The sequence below is a fragment of the Heteronotia binoei genome, chromosome 18 (genome assembly GCF_032191835.1).
Source record: "Heteronotia binoei isolate CCM8104 ecotype False Entrance Well chromosome 18, APGP_CSIRO_Hbin_v1, whole genome shotgun sequence".
In the NCBI taxonomy this organism is placed as follows: domain Eukaryota; kingdom Metazoa; phylum Chordata; class Lepidosauria; order Squamata; family Gekkonidae; genus Heteronotia; species Heteronotia binoei.
The window spans coordinates 43,158,992-43,180,112 of record NC_083240.1 but is presented as its reverse complement, the minus strand read 5'-3'; the positions used below and the strand labels follow the sequence as shown (position 1 = coordinate 43,180,112).

Genomic DNA, 21,121 nt, shown 5'->3' with positions numbered 1-21,121 from the left:
GTGTAAGAAGGAGCAAAACCACCCGGTGCTCTCCCGACGCGTTGGAAGCGCTGACCAAATGGCCCCCTTCCTCTCACAATGAAGAATGCAACTCTTTAGGACATTTAAACGGTTTTATTTCTCTCTTTGCTTGCAGAGATCTCCTGTAAAGTAGCGTCTTTTCAACAAAAAAGAAAAAGGAAAAAAAAAAAAAGAAGAAACAACCAACATGGATGTCTTTCTCTCTTTTTTTAATATCAGGTTGAAAATGTGAGCTGAAAATAAACATGCTGGTAAGAATTTTAGCACACGTCTGTCTGTCTGTCTATCCAGGCCCTCCGCCGAAGTTGGGATCACCCCAAACTGGGGGATTTTTATGGGCTGGACCAGTTTCAATACGACTCCAGCCTCCTCCTCGAGAAAAAAAAAAACTACATGGTTTTCAGATTTCACAGTATGAATTTCCCGTGTAAATTTGGGGAAAACAGGGGAGACAGGGGGGGGAATTAGCAATTGGTAAAATCGACCAAGTTCCTTAGCAAATCTGTTCATCGATGGTCTGCGACATCAGAAAAGACTGGACCACTTCTTCGGTGGACTGAGGGCTGGTGCTGACGTCCTCCAGGGCGTCTGTTACCGAAAACTGCCGATCCCGCAACCGGTTCCAGTTGGCCAAAATATTGTGGTATTCAAATACTTTCTCATAATTGCCAATGGAGTTGTACAGTTTAATGAGGCCTCGGTAGTCATATTCTAGTCCGCTGTAACCTTCCCCGAAAAGCTTCTTCCCTGAAACGGAAAGATACAGAGAGAATTGCTTTTTAAAGCTGCACTTGGAATCTGTGAAACGGCCATAATTAATGCAGATAAGATTAGGACAGGGGTGTCAAACATGCAGCCCAAGGGCCAAATCAGGCCCCCGGAAGGCTCCTATCAGGCCCCTGAGCAACTGGCTCTTGTCTGCTTCCTTCTCCCTCTCTCTTGCTTCCTTCTGCATCGCAACTTGCTTTGCAAGGCTTGCTCAATTGCACAGGAGTCACAGAGCAAAACCTCTTTTTTCTCCATTGGCTGAGGCTCCTCCCTCTCCTGGTCCTCTGAGGGGAGGAAGAGTCAGAGCTTCCTTTGCCCAGTTCCCTGGATCCCATGGGAGAAAAACAAAGAAATCGCCTTTAAGACTAACAAGTGCTAATGTTTAAAGGATGTTTTTAAGTTTTTTTTAAAAAAAATCTTTGATCATGTTTGTCTGTGTCCTTTAAAAAGCTTATATTTCTGCTACCTGATCCTAAATAGGTACACACATGGCCCGGCCTAGCCTGACAGAGTCTCACTTATGTCAGATCCGGCCCTCATAACAAATGAGTTTGACACCCCTGGATTAGGAAGTTTAAAAATATCATTAGCTGGAGCTAATTTTAGCATGGAATAAACGAAGAAATTTTGATTTTGTTTAAGCAACGCTTACTCCAGAGGGCAAAGACTAGATCCAATAGGCTCAAGGTACAGCAGGCAAGATCTCAGTCAACACCAGGAGAAAACTTCTCAGTGGTAAAAACTCTCTAACACGGACGCAGTTATTCAAGAGCTAAGCAGGTGGGTTCTCCCTTTGCCAGGATCCTTCGCGCAGAGCCTGGACAGCCACTGACTGGACTTACTGTATTTACTCAAAAGGAAGACAATGTCTTAAAACTTTTTTTGGCCTTGAAGACTAACAAAATCTGTGGTAGGGGATGTGCTCTTGTGAGTCATTGCTCACTTATTCAGGCTTATTTCCATTTATTCTTTGCATCTTCCTGGACTGAATCCTCCTGGACCAAACAGAGACCTAGGCTTCCTGTCTCATTACCAATGCTGATATCTCCATGCCTCATCCGATCACGCCTGCTATTGCCATTTGGCATCTGAAATCATCTTTAAAAGCTTTTATCTTCAGTGCCCTGTGTTACATTTTATGGCACACACGGCTCAGCCCAACAAAGCAGATCCGGCCTTCATAATAAATGAGTTCAGTGTCTGCTCTATAGCAACCTGCTTGCGATGGTAGCTGTGCCAACCCTACCCGCCAGCATGCATCTACATCATAAGCTGTACTTAGAATTCACACACCAATTGCTATTGATCTCAAGTAAAGCTTTTCGGCGTTTTCGTATTGGTTCATGTCATAGTTGTAAAGCGAGGCAAGATGTCCCACGGAGAGAGCGACTTCGTAATCCTCTTGGCCCAAAAGCTGCTCCTTGATCTGAATTGCCTTGATGTGCATTTCTTCTGCTTCCTGAAACACCCCAAAAGTTAACTCTGGTTATAAGTTTTGTAAATACACAAACATGCACTTAAAACTAAGGCAAGAATTTATGTATCTCTCTTGTTCACAAACAGAAAAAATCAAATACCAAGATAGTATTGTTCTATGAGCACAAGGGTGCAGAATTCAAGGACTCCAGGGTGCAGGGCAGATTGGTGTAGTGACTGGAGATTGGAGAGCCAGTTTGGTGTAGTGGTTAAGTGTGCGGACTCTTATCTGGGAGAACCGGGTTTGATTCCCCACTCCTCCACTTGCACCTGCTAGCATGGCCTTGGGTCAGCCATAGCTCTGGCAGAGGTTGTCCTTGAAAGGGCAGCTGCTGTGAGAGCCCTCTCCAGCCCCACCCACCTCACAGGGTGTCTGTTGTGGGGGAGGAAGGTAAAGGAGATTGTGAGCCGCTCTGAGACTCTTCGGAGTGGAGGGCGGGATATAAATCCAATATCTTCTTCTTCTTAGATGAAGTATGCCATCTGTACAGTGTTCTGGAGCTATGCCTTTGGCTTACCTCAAAACAGGATTCTAGTCCCTTTGACTGTAGCACTGAATCTGAAGGAGCATGGAGAACGCTAGTGGCTAGGATCAAGGCTAGATGCTTCTGCAAGCTCAGGAACAAGATTTCAGGGCGTATCCTGGGCTGCTGCAGGGCTGAGAGAGTGAGAAAACCATACTCCATGGGCGGAAGTTCTTCCACACCCACAGAATACGTCATCTGGATCCAACCTGTGTGTGTGTGCACACGGAGGAGGAGGAGGAATTGGTTTTATACCCTGCCTTCAACCTTCTGAAGGAGTCTCAGAGGGGCTTCCATTCACCTTCCCCTTCCTCTTCCCACAACAGACAACTCTGTGAGGAAGGTGGAACTGAGAGTGTTCTGAAAGAACTGTGCCTGGCCAAAGGTCACCCAGCCGACTGCATGAGACAGGAGTGGGGAACCAAACCCAATTCTCCAGATTAGAGCCTGCTGCTTTTAACCATTACACCAAACTGGCTCCAGACAGGTTTCCAGGGGTTTAGCACCCCACATGCTCCCTTGATTTACCCCAGTAAAAGTAAAAACAGAATTATGACTGAACTGCTGTATGCCATTTGAAGAATTATGACTGAACTGCTGTAAGCCACTTTGAGACTCCTTCAGAAGGTTGAAGGCAGGGTATAAAACCATTTCACTCTCTGTGCCTGTTTTTGGAGTGCTTCTGTCTGCTATTAAAGTAGGTCTTTATGGTATTCATTGTTCCTAATTTTAAGATGTCTTATTTTGTAAACGGCCCTACAGACTTTTGTAAAGCAGAAAGGCAGGATTGTAAATGCCTTGAAAATAAATAAAGCCAACATTGGTAAACAGCAGTGTAATTTTGATTCAAAAATCAATACTCTTAAGGTCCAGGGATAATGATGACCATTGCTCAGTGAGCAAGATATGAAGCTGTCTTGTACAGCCAGACTACTGGTCCATTTATCATAATGTGATCTACTCTGAGTAGCAGCAATTCTCCTGGGTCTCAGGCAGAGAGCGCGTCTTCAAGCACCTGATGCTCCTAAGATCCTCACAAGGACAGCAGAATCGCTGAGAGTTTTAAAAGACAGGTCCACCCAAAACGCCCGTGTTGGGGGCATGTAAGAAAGGGCTAAAGGAGCATGCTGAAAGAGGTCGCCAGCCCTCCTATCACAGGCCATCATCTGTTTTGCATGCAGAAGGTCCCCCAGTTCTATCCTCGGAAACAGGCAAGCAGGTGATGCGCAAGAACTCCGTCTGAGATCCCGAAAGAGCTGCTGCCAGTCTGAGCAGACAATACCAACCTGGGCAGCTGAATGGTCTGAAGCAGCTTTGTGTCCATTCATGTCTTTCTATCCCCAGAGATGCATTCCTCCCCCTGCAGATAAATAATCACATCCCTTGCTTTGCATGCAAGAGGGGTGACTGCACTTGAAGCCACGGGAACTCCTCTGTCACGGTAGCCCAGCCCACATCTGCAATTGACCTGAGAGCTCCCGAACCACTGTGGTTTGCTTTTTTTTTTTCAAGAGGCCACTTTGCAAATCTGGTTAGGATGGAGAAACAAGTTCAACCAGCAGATCCTGGTGCCGCGACCTCTGCACTCTTCTACTGCTGCAGGAGTGGCAGGTGGGTCAGGGAGAGGGAAGGGTTAGAATACAGAGTGCTGAGCTCTGCTGGTCAAGGGGGCCCCTAACTGCTGACCCTATGCTAGAACTACGGTGGCGGGAAATGCCAGCGAGTTGCAGCCAACTTATGGCGACTCCTCTTTGGGTTTTCAAGGGCCGAAGAAGATGATGATATCGGATGTATATCCCATTCTCCACTCTGAATCTCTGAGCGGCTCACCATCTCCTTTACCTTCTTCCCCCACAACAGACACCCTGCAAGGTGGGTGAGGCTGAGAGGGCTCACAGCAGCTGCCCTGCGATACGTTAGCAATGGATAAAACGGCTGATTCCATTGATAGAACCAATGATCATTCAGGATTATCAAACTTATTAAAACAGATGTTATTAGATTTGGAATGGCAAACCCAGATGGATGCACAGAAAATGCCTTTCTCGTTATCTACACCAAAATCTTTATTTTTCTTGGTAACTCTGTTTTATTTGTCGAAGCACAATTTCAGAGCACGTACAGCTAGAACTGTTACATTAATAAGCACCATATATTGTTAATATCTAACAAATTTAACTCTTTTACTTGATGTTTTCTTGATGCCTACGTTAATATTACTGTATCTTTGTGTTTCTGATTTTTGTGCTTCAGCCTTAACCTTCAATACAATTTCTTGTTTATTTAAAGAAAGGAAGAGCAGCAGGACCCAGCAGGACGCAAACTAAGGAGGGGGCAGAAGGCAAGCAGAAGAGCTCCCCTCGCAGGTGGAGATGTGTCATAAGCAGGGCTTTTGTAAAAGCAGGAATGCAGTTCCGGCTGGCTTGGTGTCAGGGGTGTGGCCCAATCTGCAAATGAGCTCCTGCTGGGTGTTTTCTACAAAAAAGAAAAAAGGCCCTGATCATAAGCACATGCATAGTACCCCCTCCCAAAGAGAGCTCCAATTACCTTAAACTTCCTCATTGACTGATAAAGTCTTCCAAGGTTACCGTAGTGTTTTGCCGTCTGCACGTTGAACTCCCCAAAGGCTTTTTTAGCAAGCTGGAGGGAGGAGAGGTGCAAGTCATGGGCTTCTTGGAGCAACCGCTGCTCCGTTTCCTTGTTGTGGCAGTCGATTGCGATCTCCTCCAAGATCAGTGCTTGCATGTGGGAGAAAAGAGTCACATCAGCATGCTCAACTTGCTGAAAAGCCCCAATTTAAATAGGAAATCCAGGCACCAAAGACATCCTTGAAGTGTCCTTCTGCTCATCCCTTTCCTTCAGTAGTCCGTTATTAGACCAACTAAACCATTTGGAGAGAGAGAGTATACACACATACAAACCCTTCCGCTCACAAACACACAACACTGTCTTATGTCAAACAACTGTTCTGCCTAGTCCATAACTGAATATTCTAGCACAGGAGTGGCCAAACTGTGGCTCGGGAGCCACACGTGGCTCTTTCGCACACACTGTGTGGCTCTAGATGCCTCCACTGCCCCGCTGGCCAGCTTGGAGAACACATTTAAAGTTAAAGTTGCTTTCTTTCCACCTCCAACTCCCTTTCCCATCTATTTGCCTTCCTTCCTTCCTTCTTGCGGCTCTCAAACATCTGACATTTCTTCTATGCGGCTCTTATGTTAAGCAAGTTTGGTCACCCCGCTCTAGCAAGAAGCAGTTCTCCAAAGTCTCAGCCTGTCCCAGCTCTACTAGGCAAAATCTTTTTAACTGGAGATGCGGCAGACTGGAACTGAGACCATTGGTCTATAACTAAGCGCTGTTATCTCTGAGCTAAGAACTCTCCCGCTCACTCCAAGGCTTTTCTGCACTGTAAATCTCTCCTCTCCCTCCAAAAAGTAGGTGTGGGGAGGGCAAGCTGGGCTATTAATCCAGCACACTGGGGAAAAAAACATCACATAAAAGGATGGGAACGGCACTCTTGACAATCACACATGGTCAGATCTAGACTAAACTGTCCATTAACTGAACAGAACTTGCATTAACTGAATAGATCTTGCCCATCCAGGGTGCTGAAACAGACAAGTAAAATGCTGTGACTATCTGCATCTGAAATGGCACAGGGAATGGTCTCTGAAAATGCTCTTGGGGGAAGTCAAGCACTGCACTGCTGAAACCAAGAAGGCGGGGCAGGGTAGCCTGGAAGGGAGTAATTCTGAGCTTTCTAAAGTATAAGCAGGATATAATAAAGATAAGGGTGTGAGGAAGAGAGCAAGCACATTGAAAGACATGGAGCCGAACCTTCCTTTAGCTGATTTCCCGAAATGCTTTTGTGGTTGTACACGTCATTAGCTGAAAGGTGTTTGTCGAAATGAGAGTTTAAATGGAAGCCACACAGTAGTAGCTTGAGGCCACATTACTGTTAACTAGGGGTGTGCATTTGGTTTATTGGTGGGGGGGGGGGGGCGCATGAAAAAAAAAACCTTTATCAGTATAGCTGAGCCTGAATAAAATCCAATATTATTTGGCTTTTATTCAGGCGGGGATTGGAGAGGCCATTTAAAGTGCAATAGTCTCTTTAAATGTTTTCTGAGTTCACTCACTGTTGGAGAAGGCAACTAAAGAGACCACAGTGGCACAATTTGGCAAGTGAATTCAGAAGACATTAAAGAGACTTCCCCCCACCCCACCCCCAACAAAAGCAATGGAGGATTGGGGTACCTTCTTTGGGGGCCCACAGAATTGGACTGGTCCAATCTTTTTTAAACTTGGGGTTTTTTTAAATTTGGTGCCTCTACCTCAATAGTCTTCCTCCACCCCCCAAGCCCCTAGTACCCCTCGACTGATTCTGTTATATCCTATAGATATGGAGCTGGAAAAAAATGGGATTCCCAGATATTTCCCAAATCTGAATGCCGTACCACATCAGGATTCGGAAATATCGGGATATATTGATATCTTTCTGTACCTGAAAAAACACTTCTTTTTTGGCACACCCCTACTGTTAACTATATTTTCTCCAGCATAATTATTTCCTTGAAAACCACCCCCCCACCTCCATATTTTCTACAACAGCAACAGTCATTCTCAATCCCCCAAGCAGAGGAGGTAAAAACTGCTTGCAAATACCTTTAACTCTCTTGGAAGAGGCCAGAAGAAGATGATCTTCAGGAAGAATGTGAGTTATGATGCCAATGGCACGCTCTGCGTGGAAACTAAAAGAAGGGTAACAAAAGGTAAGGGGAGGAAATTAAGATTTTTTTTGCCTTGAAATGTTACTTAGCCAGAACAGTTCAATAAACCTAATTCAAAATATATATATTTTAAAAACTTGAAGGACTGCCCCCCACCCCACCCCCCAGCATCATCTCATCATACAGAGGTGAAGTGGGTGGCAACTAGAGACAGGGCTTTTGCAGTGGTGGCGCCTCATCTGTGGAATGCCCTCCCTCTTGAAGCTCAATGGGCACTTAACTCTGCTGCCATTTAGATGACAAATCAAAACATTTCTCTTTACTTAGGCTTTTAACCGAAGCTTTATTCCATCTCTTTAAACTAGCTATTCTGTGGCCTGTATCCTCCTGCAGCACTATTTTTTTAAATTACTCCTGCTATTTTATGATTTTTAAAACAACTTCCAGAACAATTTGTTCCTTTGTTTTGCTGCTTTACACCCTTTTATTTATTAAAACATTTTTTACCCCACCTTTCCCTCATTGTTCAAAAGCATAAGCACATTTCCTGATCCTGTTAACTGGAGATGCCAGGGACTGAACCTGGGACCTTCTGCATGCAAAGCAGAGGCTCTTCCATTGAGCCACAGCCCCTTCCCATCATCAGATTTCATGAGGACCCCTACCTTAGGCTTAAAAGAAGAAGATATTGGATTTATATCCCGCCCTCCACTCCGAAGAGTCTCAGAGCGGCTCACAATCTCCTTTCCCTTCCTCCCCCACAACAGACACCCTGTGAGGTGGGTGGGGCTGGAGAAGGCTCTCACAGCAGCTGCCTTTTCAAGGACAACCTCTGTGATAACTATGGCTGACCCAAGGCCATTCCAGCAGGTGCAAGTGGAAGAGTGGGGAATCAAACCCGGTTCTCCCAGATAAGAGTCCACTTAAACACTACACCAAACTGGCTCTCTTACACCAAACTGTGGAGGAAGAAGGGTCTGCCAATAACTAACTGAGCCCCCAAAAGAAAACTCCTGCGTGCAGATGGTCATATGAAGCTGCCTTAATCTGAATCAGACCACTGGTCCATCAAAGTTAGCGCAGTCTACTCAGACTGGTAGCAGCTCTCTAGGCCAGAGGAGGCCAAACTTGTGGCTTTTTCACACATATAGTGTGGCTCTCGAAGCCCCTGCCACCCCATCGGCTGGCTTGGAGAAGGCATTTCTCTCTTTAAATCACTTCGCCAAGCCAGCTGGCGGCTTGCAGAATGCAAGTCGCTTTCTTTCAACCCCTCCTTTCCTTCCCCCATTTTATTTATTTTTGTTAATTTGTATTCCGCCCTTTCCCATGAGTGGGCTCAGGGCGGATAACAACAGAAGTTAAAACAATTAAAAACTGCAAGTCCGCTGCCTCAACCGAAGGCCCGGCGGAACAGCTCCGTCTTGCAGGCCCTATGAAATGGCATTAATTCAGATAGGGCCCGGATCTCCACAGGAAACTCATGACTTGCAGCTCTCAAATATCTGATGTTTATTCTGTGTGGTTGTTACATTATGCAAGTTTGGCCGTCCCTTCTCTAGGTTCTTAAAAACAGGTTTCTCACATCACCTACTGCCTGGTCCTTTTAACTGGAGGCCCTGGGGACTGAACCTGGAACCTTTCTGCATGCTAAGCAGAGGCTGTTCTACTGAGGCCCAGCCCCTTCCCCTGTACCCATGAGCGCCTGATGCTGGAGAAAGCAGGAAGGGCCATCATCTTCCCGATATCTGGCTGGTTTCCTCTGGAAGCATAGTTCTGGGCTATTTGGATTACGGTCTGAGCCATCGAAATAGTTTGTCATTCCAGCATCATAAACCATACTATGCCGTTGGCGGTTTAAAAAGGAAAGGGCACAATCTGTTGTACAGCTGTGGGATGCAGGAAGGATTTTCAGTGGTCTGCAGATGCTCCTCTACCACCTGATCACTTCTGCCTTCCTCCTGAAACCATACCAGCTCTGTCCCATCAACAAACCATTCGCTATGCAATTGGGATAAGGCGTGCCACCTCACCAACATAGCAACACAGCACCTGTGCCCTCAGCCACATACTAGCAACACTTCCGTGGTTTCATTTGCATAACTTATTCTGCTGGCAAAAGACGGAGAGGTTCCCGGAGGTCCCAGTTGCATAACTTTTGGTTTTGGATTGCAGCAAACAACCGTCTGCATTGACGGAGTTCACCTCTGCCAGTTCAGATCACAAAGGGCCAATTCAAAGAAAAGGCACTTTAGGCACAGGCCTCTCTGGGTGTTACCAATTCAGAGTATGGAGTAGGGGACAGGGAATCTACAGCCTCCTGCCCTCCCCCTCACCCCCTCCCCATATCAGGAACTCCCAGCATCCTGGAAAAGGTAGCACATGAGCGAGAAAGGTTTGAATCTAGCCTTGTCCCTTAGGTGCTAGCTTTTTACATGCAGGGAGCTTTAGACACAAAGGAACATTTAAAAGCACAATGCTTGGAACTGGGATGCAGTCCTACATGAAGGCATGACAGTTCCTTAGAATCATGCAGTTGAAAGAGACCTCCAGGTCTAGTCCAACCCCCTGGAAAATGCAGGAAACGACCTCCCCATAAAATCACAGCATCAGCATTGCTGTCAGATGGCCATCTAGCCTCCAAGGAAGGAGAGCCCACCACCTCCCAAGGAAGCTTGTTCCTCTGAGGAGCTGCTCTGTCAGGAAGTTCTTCCTACTGTTTAGTCAAAAACTCTTCTGATTTAATTTCAACCCACTGGTTCTGGTTCAACTTTCTGAAGCTGTAGAAAACAACTCCACACACCATCCTCTGTATGACAGCCCTTCAAGTCCTTGAAGATGGTGATCATATAACCTCTCAGTCATCTCCTCTCCAAGCTAAACATACCCAGCTCCTTCAACTTTTCTTTGTAGGACTTGATCTCGAGACCCCTCAGCATCTTTGTTGACCTCCTCTGGACAAATTCCAGGTTGTCTATATCCTTCATAAACTGTGGTACCCCGAACTGAACACAATACTCTATATGATGTCTAATCAGAGCAGAGTAAATCAATAGCATCACTTCACTTGATTTGGACACAATACTTCTGTCGATAACACCCCAAAATCGCATTTGCCTTTTTAGCTACTGCATCACACTGCTGACTCATGTTCAGCGTGTGGTCCTTACTGCAAGACCTTACCGCATTATGATTTAACCTAGTTTATAAGTTCATATTGTAAGATTTATCTGGTTCATATTCCTTCAAGGCACTCAGGCCAGAGTTCATGGTTCCCAACCTCTCAACTGTATGCTCACAACAACGACCCTGCGAGGTTGGTTAGGCTGAGAGAGAATGACCAGCCAGTCCTAGTCTAATCTCCGCACCAAGCTGGTTCTCCAGACAAACGGAACTGCCATCGGTCTGTTACATTTTTTTTATCCTGCCCTTTCACTAATGAGCTCCTCCACCTCCAATGATCCCGAAAACCATCCTGTGGGGTAGGTTAAGCTGAGAGAGGACAACTGGGCCAAAAATCAGGTAGCAAGCTTCATGGGCAGAGAAGAATTTGAGGTCACGCCCCCCTCATCCCTAGTCTAACACTCAAACCAGATTACCTAATAGGGCCACTGGTCTACCCAACTCAGCACTGCCTAATTCTGACTAGCAGTGGCTCTCTAAGGTAGATAGATCCTTCCCAGGGCTTGAGGCCCTTTCCCAGAAGCACTGCATGAACAAATATACTTGGATCACTGACAGAAATTTGGTCTAAAGGGAATGCAATACTCACAGCGCATTGTCAAACTTTCCCGAACTGTACTGGTGAACGTAAGAAGAGTATGCCAGATCTTCATGAGCGGTGGCTACGTGGATGTTTTTGCCGCCAAACACCGACTGTCTGATGTCTAGCGCCGTCTGAAATGATTTGAGCAAAAGAACTCTAGTCCGTTATGCTGTCCACATTTCAGATGATTCCACAGCAAATGTTAAAGAATCGTTCCGTTTGGACGGACATTCAAAGTTCCTCTTTGTATACAGGCATCACGGGGACTGCCCCCGGACGCTGCCAGCACCTGCTAAAATGACATATGGCCGGAGCTACATGACGGAGGGTCTATTTATGCAGCAGGAGGAGACTGAGCTAGATGCCTTTAGAGCACAGATAGGGGATAGCCCATCTGAACGTTCACCTATGTAATTAATAGTAAAAGGTAAAGGTAGTCCCCTGTGCAAGCACCAGTCATTTCTGACTCTGGGTTGACATCGCATCATGACATTTTCACAGCAGACTTTTTACGGGTGGTTTGCCATTGCCTTCCCCAGTCATCTACACTTCCCCCCCAGCAAGCTGGGTCCTCATTTTACTGACCTCAAAAGGATGGAAGGCTGAGTCAACCTTGAGCTGGCTACCTGAACCCAGCTTCCACCGGGATCAAACTCAGGTTGTGAGCAGAGAGCTTGGACTGCAGTACTGCAGCTTTACCACTCTGCGCCACGGGGCTCTTATGTAATGAATGCTTCCTTGCAAATCCAAAGTTAGCAGAACAGAGAGAAAGATTCTAGCCCAGACCTAAGACTGTTGTATTGTTCTGTTGTCTTCAAAATCAGGGGAATATTAAAAACAGTGTCTGGTTCCTTACACCCACAATCTGAAGGGCATTGTGGTCCATACCATTCCCCATCTCATTCGCTGTCCTATGTAGGCCAAACCCATTCGTTTTGCTCATCGCGCAGTCAAGTCCTTTCAGATGTATGTGACTGTGGGGTACTGAATTTGTATATGCTTCTCCCCTACTAACAAAAACCAAACTGCATCAACATTGCTCCTTCATTGCAACCAGAAAGGTAACACATCAGGGTCTCCTCCATCTTTTCCTGCTGCTAATTTTCTATTTGCAGGGATTTGCCCCCCATCCCCCAATGTGGGAGTGCATTTAAAATGTGGTCCTCCATAAGCCGTCTGAAGCAGTACAAGAAATTCTGCCATCTCATACATACAGGCAAACATACAGAAATGTTGTAAAGTCTTGATGGGGAGACGGAGAGTAGTTTAAGAAGTGGAATTCGCCAGCCATTCATTTCAAATGGATCATTTAGAACCGCAAGGCTGATGTAATAACTGCTGTGAGCCAATTTTTAGAAAAATACACATTTAGGGTTTTTTTTTTAAAAAAACCACTTCTCTAAAAATGTAAAGGGCCCCGAAAACACTGACATTTTATTTCCACTGTCAGTTTGAGAAGTCTCTGCCTTACTTGCACAAGCCAGAAATCCCAAGATTTAAATGGAAATACATGAGCAATGAACAGTATTCAGAAGAGTTAATACAGGCACAGACAGGAACCCATACCTGGTAAATCGCAACCGACTGGCATATGTTGTCTACATTGAGTAAATAAAACCCATAGTCTAGTAGTGTGTCTGAATATTTTGGGTGCTTGGCTCCAAAATGTTCCCTAAAAGGCAAAAGCAAAATGCAAGTTAGAAAAACAGACGGCGTGCAACAATACCAGTTTTCAAAACAGCTCTTGATACTCACCGGGCTAGGTGCACTGCATGTTTTATCAGCTGCTCGGCTTTCTTAAATTCGCGCTTTACAACACAAGCCTGAATCAACAGGAAGAGAATGCATGAGGGAGAGGCTATGAATATTCAAAGCATTCCTGTACACCAACCTACTAGCATGTTTCCAGACCTGCCGTGGCCTCTTACTACAGAACTGGCACCGCTTTTCCCCTGGAATGTTGGATGGGAGGAACAAAATAACACAAAAAAACCTGAAGGCTGACAACAGTCAGCTGCCTTGGAGGGGGGTGGTAATTTGCTTCTTCTAAAGCAGTAAAAGCGTTGTGTAATTTGGCAAGCGCAAAACAGAGTTGGAAACAAAAATCATCTGAGAATGGAACACATACAGCTGAGAAGCTATTAAAGTAATGCAGCTATTTGCACAGTGTGGGGCTTTGATGTGACAAAGCCAGAAAAAACAACCAGAAACCACACTGAAGGAAGAATGAACACAAGAACCTAAGAGAAGCCATGTTGGATCGGGCCAGTGGCCCATCCAATCCAATGCTGTGTCACACAGTGGGCAAAAACTAGGTGCCTTCAGGAGGCCCACCAATGGGGCGAGAACTCCAGAAGCCGTCCTACTGTGCCCCCCCCCCCCAAGGCCCCAACAATGCAAAGCATTACTGCTCCAGACATAGTCTTCCATCTATATGTTATGGCTAACAGTCACTCATGGACCTCTGCTCCATATGTTTATCCAACTCTCTCTTGAAAATGACTGTAAGAGCAAGAGTGGGATATATAAGAACATAAGAGAAGCCATGTTGGGTCAGGCCAATGGCCCTTCCATATATATATATATATATATATATATATATATATATATATATATATATATATACACATATACACACATACATACACACACACACACACTGTGGCTAATAGCCACTGATGGACCTCTGCTCCATATTTTTATCCAATCCCCTCTTGAAGCTGGCTATGCTTGCAGCCGCCACCACCTCCTGTGGCAGTGAATTCCACATGTTAAGGGGTAGGGGTAGTGCAGCCACATGAGTCTGCAAAGAGCAATGTTACAGCTCAAAAGCAGAACTGGAACTCGGCTCCCACACAGAGAACAGCAGCAAATTGGCAGAACAGACAATAACACCATCAACCTGCCTGTGGGTGAGTCTGGATTACTCCTCTAGTTAAAGCCTCCTTGACTTGCAAACACACCAACTTCTGTATTATTACGGAAAATATTTTTCCATTCATGTTAATATCCTACTAATATTAATCTTGTTACCATTAAACATCAATGCCACATCTTTTTACGCATTTGATATTTTAACTCTAACACCTTACAATCATTATCCTGTTTTTTTCTCTCTTGCCTCGTGAGGACCTCAATAAAAATATTTTTTAACTTTACTTGTAATTACAGCCGCAATTAAAGCCACAAACTCCTTGAAACAGAAAATCAGCACAGCGGGCAAACAGCCAAGGTAGTTTTTTCTTCCTGCTGTGCTTGTTTCCTACTTGTTAGAGCGGCTTTAAAAAAAAATACATGGACATGCAGTCAGAACAGGAATCCCCTGCCTACACCACACCACCCCTTACAATTTGCTATGTGGGTAGACGAGGCCTGGTTCAGATGACTACCTAACACACAAACAAAGGCTGGGATCTAAAGCTTTACTTCAGAGCTCCTGATTGATTCTGCTATTGAACAGCAGACCCCTGTGACACGTCGGACAGCTCTGAAAACCTCTCAGCTCTAAAGATAGCTTGCTTACGAGGCCACAATGGTCGCTGTTCAAGTCCAAATTTTGAGGACCAGTTTGGTGCAGTGGTTAAGTGCGCAGACTCTTATCTGGGAGAACCGGGTTTGAACTCCTCGGAGTCGCTCTGAACTCCTCCACTTGCAGCTGCTGGAATGGCCTTAGGTCAGCCATAGCTCTTACAGAGTTGTCCTTGAAAGAGCAGCTTCTGTGGAAGCTCTCTCAGCCCCACCCACCTCACAGGGTGTCTGTTGTGGGGGAAGAAGATAAAGGAGACTGTGAGTCGCTCTGATACTATGATTCAGAGAGAAGGGCGGGGTATAAATCTAGTCTTCTTCTTGAGCTGTGTGTGGGGTTCTGGATTCCAGCTCTAGCGTTTGGTGTGGTATAAGCTATATCCCCACAGTTAGCTATGGCCCCAAGCAGCTTTTCTAGGGAACCATCATAAGAAAAAAAATGGGATACACTTGAACAGGTTGCAAATGTCTGATCTACCCCAGCACGCAAGGATTTTGTGCCCATTTTCTCATCTATGTATAAGGCCTGGTTTCTGAATATCGCATGCTGATGCTGAGAAGCGTGAAACCATCTCCAGCCCCATTCTGCTACATGTCAGTTGTTATGCAGCTAAGGAAAACCCACCTTTGAAGCTTGCCGTAAGACGTCCACCACTACTTTCACCGGCAAGCCGACTGTGATCTCTTTCATGGCTTCTATACACCACTTGTAAGCCTGGGGAGTGGCAACAGCGACAAAAGGTGGGGAGAACACACATTTAACCAAAATAGCAGCCTTTCTTCAACCCTAAAACATCTCCAGGTTTTACACAGCCTGATTTTGTGAGCACTAACAGCAACGTAATGGCACACCCCCTGCAATTCAAGAAGGGAGACAAAAGCAAGGGGACCCTCCCCTCAAAAAATAGGGGTTGCAAACCCTTCTCCTCTCAGGTGCAGGCTGAGATCCTGGTTATTACCAATAAAGCCCTATATGGGCAAGGACCTTGCCTACCTTAGGGACAGTCTCTCCCCACACGTTCCCCAGAGAGTACTCAGATCTGGAACACAAAATCTACTATCGATCCCCGGGCCAAGGGAGGCAAGACTAAATCACCAGGGAGAGAGGGCCTTCTCGATTGCTGCCCCCTATTTGTGGAATCAACTACTGGAGGAAGTTAAAGCCTTGCAGGACCTCGCCCAGTTCCCCAAGGCTTCCAAGACAGTATTATTCCGGCTAGACTTCGACTGAATTCCTGCCATAGGACATCTAAGAGCACTGAACGCCATCGGAAATTAACGATCTTAGCACCAAATTGTTTTTAACTGCCATATTATTGAATACTGTATTATTTTTAAAGGTATAACTAATGTAATTGTGATTTTATTCTCTGTGAACCGCCCTGAGCCTGCTCCGGTGGAGAGGGTGGGATATAAATCTAATAAATCAAATCAATCCCACCCCCAACACAGCTCTTAAGCGGCCGAAGAGGGAAGCAGTTTCACAGCAGCTGTCTTGTTGTCTTACTGCTTATCAGTCAAGCTCCAGCCAGTAGGCCAAAGAAAGCTCTTGCGCCTGAAACCAAATATTTACAGAAGCCTGGTACAGGCCTCAGGGATGTGGTTTTCAAGCTTTGTACCTCAAGGAGTGACTGCTCCACCTCTCCATGCAGACAGCCTGTCAAGCAGTGAGAAGCTGAAGACAAGATATCCGGAACAGGTTACCCAGGTTTTGGATAAGCAGGAGCACTGCAGGAGTTGCGGGAGCTGGTCTGAAGAGACTAGTTCAGGGGTGTCAAACATGTCAAATCAGGCCCCCAAGTAACTGACTGTCATCTGCTTCCTTCTCCCTCTCTCTTGCTTCCTTCTGCGTCACAGCTAGCTTTGCAAGGCTTGCTCAACTGCAGAGGAGCTACAAAGCAAAACCTCTATTTTCTCCATTGGCTGAGGCTCCTCCCATGGGGAGGAAGGGGGGAGGAATAGCTTGCTTTCCCAGGCTCTCTCAACTGCACAGTGGAGCTACTGAGCCAAGCCTCTCTTCCTTCTATTGGCTGAGGCTCCCTCCCCCAGTCCCCTGGGGAAGGAAGAAAAGAGCCAGAGCTTCTTTTGCCCAGTTCCCTGGATTCCATGGGAGAAATACAAAGAAAGCATCTTTAAGACCAATGTGGGCTAACATTTTAAGTATGTTTTTTTAAAATATATATATATTTGTGTTTGTCTGTGTTCTTTATAAAAATTTATCATCTCTGCTACCTAATCTTAAATACCGTAGGTATACACATGGCCCAGCCCGACATGGCCCGGCCCAACAAGGTCTCATTTATATCAGATCTGGCCCTCAAAACAAATGAGTTCGACACCCCTGAACTAATTCTTCCAGCAAGTCCAAATTACCTGAGCCTGACAACGGGCCAAGGGAAGGTTCAGCCTGCAGCCTCCAAGAATAGCAGAGGCTCGAGCCCGGCCTGAAAAGCTGATTTTATTTGGCATCAGCTTTCTGAGTTACCGTTTGTTGTCGAGCGGAAAGTCTCAACAAAGCCTGCTTGTGTGTGTGCATGCAGCACTGCAAAGTCAACCCCCAATAACATCTGCCCAATTTGTGTGCCTTCAGAGAAACGTCTGGGGGTTGGATGCCTTGCAGTCAGACACAAGATACTCACCTCGTCGTAATGGCTCTTTGCGAACAGCAGAGCACAGAGCTCCCCGTACAGGGCAGCTTTGTTGGCTTGCTGGCCGTGCTTTGCTAGTTTGTCCATGTAAGACTGGGCTAACTTGAACGTCTCTTCTCCCAAATGGTATTTGCAGTTGCCGTTTCGAACGTGCAGCAACCTGGGAAAACCAAATCAGGAGTTTGAACCTTGGTGCCGTAAGTTGTGCAGTGCCCCTCAACCCAGAAAAATGCTCATTCTAGCACATAAGCTTACACCCTAGAGGAAACAAGGTTCTGCTCAGGGAAATGTCACTCGTGTCTTAAATGCTGACGTCCCAAGCAGGAGTCCAGTAGCACCTTTAAGAAGACGACGACTGAAGATTTATACCCCGCCCTTACAATCTCCTGTATCTTCTTCCCCCACAACAGACACCCTGGGAGGTGGGTGGGGCTGAGAGGGCTCTCACAGCAGCTGGCCTTTCAGGGATAACTCCTGCAAGAGCTATGGCTAACCCAAGGCCATTCCAGCAGGTGCAAGTGGAGGAGTGGGGAATCAAACCCGGTTCTCCCAGATAAGAGTCCGCACACTTCACCACTACACCAAACTGGCTCTCAAACAAAGTTTTATTCAGAATGTAAGCTTTCATGTGCATGCACACGAAGGCTTACATTCTGAATAAAACTTTGTTGGTCTTAAAGGTGCACCTTGACTCCCGCTTTGTTCTACTGCTTCAGACCAACATGGCTGCCCACCTGGATCTATCTACTGATGTCCCAAGCAACTTTTTAAGATGCAAGGCAGCGCAGCAGAAGTTCCAAGCAATGCAGAGGTGCTTGGAGGCAGCAAAGCCCTGAATACCCAACATAGGTTAGGAGTGCTCGCTGCAATTATTTATCTGACCTATTCCTTACAATATGTTATCAGCATATAGCTCAGACGCTATTAAGGGGAGGGACGGTGGCTCAGTGGTAGAGCATCTTCTGCGCAAGCAGAAGGTCCCAGGTTCAATCCCCGGCATCTCCAGCTAAAAAGGGTCCAGCCCAAGTAGGCGTGAAAAGCCTCAGCTTGAGACCCTGGAGAGCCGCTGCTAGTCTGAGTAGACAATACTGACTTTGATGGACCCAGGGTCTGATTCAGCATAAGGCAGCTTCATATGTTCATTGTTGCATTTCCTTTTTAAAGGATGTGTTCTTTTGATACGCACCTCTGGCACGACCCATTTATAAACAACAGGCACTGAAAGCAACAACCTATCCAGTGGCTGAGGCAGTGAGTGGCTTGTCCTAATTTCACACACACACAAGGCAACACTCAAGTTGTATCACAAGCAGTTCGAGTAGTCACTTAGTGCAATAAGAGGTTTGAAAGAGCATCTATTTGCTCCACAGCAACAGAAGAAGTCTCTTCACAAGCTCTCAAAGGCAACAATAATTTCTAGATATTTGCACATAGTTTGCATCTCTTTTGTAAGTAAGCCGTTTCGCATCCAAAGCTCAGTGCCTGTAAACATTCAGGGAAAGATATTCTATTTAAGTGATCTTTTTTTTTTTAAAGTAGGTCAGGGAAAGGTGTGCAAAGCTATGCAAAACTTTAAATGGAGCCCCTGGGAGCAGGTGAGGAAGTTTTATATGCAAGCTTGGGAGAGCTCCCAACAGCAATCTGACGCTGAATGGATGTTAACATATTAAACTGCACAAGCAGAAAAGGGAATAGCTTTTTTCAAGTCACTATTTAGCAACAAAAAAGATGCAGCCAGTGTGGCGGAAGGAACAGTAGGAAGTCAGCAGCTGAGCACCAAGTCAGCACAATCCAGAAGAGGCAATGGCAAATGCGTGGAGGAAAGTGACAGAAGTGACTAGGCTCTCTACCCAGACAATGTCACCTTGCTATAAAAGCAATGACAAAACTGGGGGTTTATAACCAGCACTATTCAGTCCCTGAACATGCAATCTCTTTGGATACCTGAGAACACTAGCATATTTCTGATTTGCAAGGCACAAGGACTCTGTCCAACAAACGGCCCCACCACCCTGGTCAGTAACCCCCACTCTTAAACACACACCTCTCGTCTCTGGATTGGCAACTGGAGGGATCAGCTGGTACCTCCTGAGGAGGCCAAATTTGGCCCAGTGACCACCAGTTGCTGAACCCTACCATATTCAGCAAGAGAAATTTCTAAGAACAGCAGTGCTATGCATAGATAAAGCATGATAACCAGAGATAAGCCCACTTTCGAGACAGGCAACGAGCAGCTCATGGACTAAATCTGGTACTCAGGTGATTCTCTAACCCAGAGGACACCATTATGTTCAGCACCCCGGCAGCCTTCTCTCATGCAAGTCAAATCACAGGCGCAGGGGCATTTGCAATACTTTCTCCCATAGTGAACAGCAACAGAGGCTCTGTACATCAAACCAACAGGATTCAGAAGGCAAAGAGAAGAATTCTGCCAACTATTCTCACAAGGTGATGTGAACCATATAATACAAGAAGGGCTGCCAAAGTGCCATATGCAGCACTATGCCTGGGAACTGGACAAGCCCTAGTCGAAACCAGGGCATGGCTTTTAACTGTTAAATATTGGTTGCGAATACATTATAACTCTTACAGCCTTATTATGCTTTCAGAATCTAGAGCTCCTAATTGGCTAGCCTGCACTGAGAAAAAGATCGGCACTATTGGCTTATCCTTGACTATTTATGCTCTGGCATTTTGAATGATCAAACAGAGTTTTGGATACTGAATTACAAAACCTTTGCAGAGCTGCTAACAAAATTTGCTCTCCTTTGAGCACAGGGATTTCATTTGATGTAAGCTGCACAGCCCCTTGCTTTTATTCTCTGCAAAATCCTTGGCCAGATTTAACGTTATGTCATCAGCAGCTCTATATGGTAGATGCCAAAAGGGAGCCTGCTCTGCTAGCCTATGGAAGCTAAAATGTATTGAAACAATTTCAATTTTATCTTGGCCCTATTCTTGAAAGTAAGACAGGAATGCCTGGTCATATCAAGGCCCAAAATATTCTGAATGATGCTTTTCCTGGCACAGCTGAGAAGGCTGCTTTGTCTCTTCAATGTGCCATAAAGATCCATCAAGGTAAGAGTGGTAATTCAACGCTACAACTTAAATTTTAACTGTATAATTGTACATCATTTCTGTCTTCTTACGCCATTAAAGGTTTGCCCTCTGTAGCTGTTCATGCAGGCGAGAAAGGAGTTAAGAGGGTTAAGAAGCCCTTCGCCTGCAAGCCAACCCGTTTGAGAAGGAGCCAGTGGTGGGGCTAATGCTGCTGGGTTTTCAGCCTTTAGCTCAAAACACAGCCCCTGTTGAAAGCGACGTCCTGACCAAAGGCCAGCAAGGTCCACATTTGGGTGTTTCTAATGAATAATTAGATTCAAGCCCAGTAGCAACCTTAGAGACAAACCAGACTGTCAGAGTATAAGCTTTCAAGAGTCAAGAGTTCCATTGGTGAGCTGTAATCTGCAGACCAACACGGTTCCCCTCTGCAGCTAATGAACAAAGTGAGTCTAAAGGCATTCTCCAACAGCTTCCATTAAGACTGGACCAAATTCCTCATCATTAATAGGATATCAGTCTCTCCTTAAGAACTCTCTTGAGGACTGATGTACAATTGCTTAAGGCCTGAACTATGTATGACACCACTGGAAAGAACCCGGAAGCTGC

At 45.8% G+C, this 21,121-nt stretch overlaps 1 protein-coding gene and 1 non-coding gene across 2 annotated transcripts in view; both read right to left on the bottom strand.

Annotated features, from left to right (window-relative positions):
• Nucleotides 1-213: 213 nt before the first annotated feature.
• The window catches only part of APPBP2 (amyloid beta precursor protein binding protein 2), a 64,986-nt gene continuing 44,078 nt past the window's right edge, over nucleotides 214-21,121 (bottom strand). Inside the window, exons 5-13 of the mRNA XM_060258992.1 lie at nucleotides 17,447-17,615; nucleotides 15,433-15,522; nucleotides 13,038-13,105; nucleotides 12,849-12,954; nucleotides 11,289-11,413; nucleotides 7,455-7,540; nucleotides 5,337-5,527; nucleotides 2,083-2,248; nucleotides 214-768 (exon numbers count right to left, since the gene is read on the bottom strand). Coding sequence (XP_060114975.1) covers nucleotides 515-768; nucleotides 2,083-2,248; nucleotides 5,337-5,527; nucleotides 7,455-7,540; nucleotides 11,289-11,413; nucleotides 12,849-12,954; nucleotides 13,038-13,105; nucleotides 15,433-15,522; nucleotides 17,447-17,615 — 1,255 coding nt within the window. The 3' untranslated portion in view covers nucleotides 214-514. The remainder of the gene's footprint in view (nucleotides 769-2,082; nucleotides 2,249-5,336; nucleotides 5,528-7,454; nucleotides 7,541-11,288; nucleotides 11,414-12,848; nucleotides 12,955-13,037; nucleotides 13,106-15,432; nucleotides 15,523-17,446; nucleotides 17,616-21,121) is intronic.
• Nucleotides 8,081-8,152, bottom strand: TRNAA-UGC (transfer RNA alanine (anticodon UGC)). Its single transcript has one exon. It is a non-coding gene; the product is annotated as a tRNA-Ala (tRNA).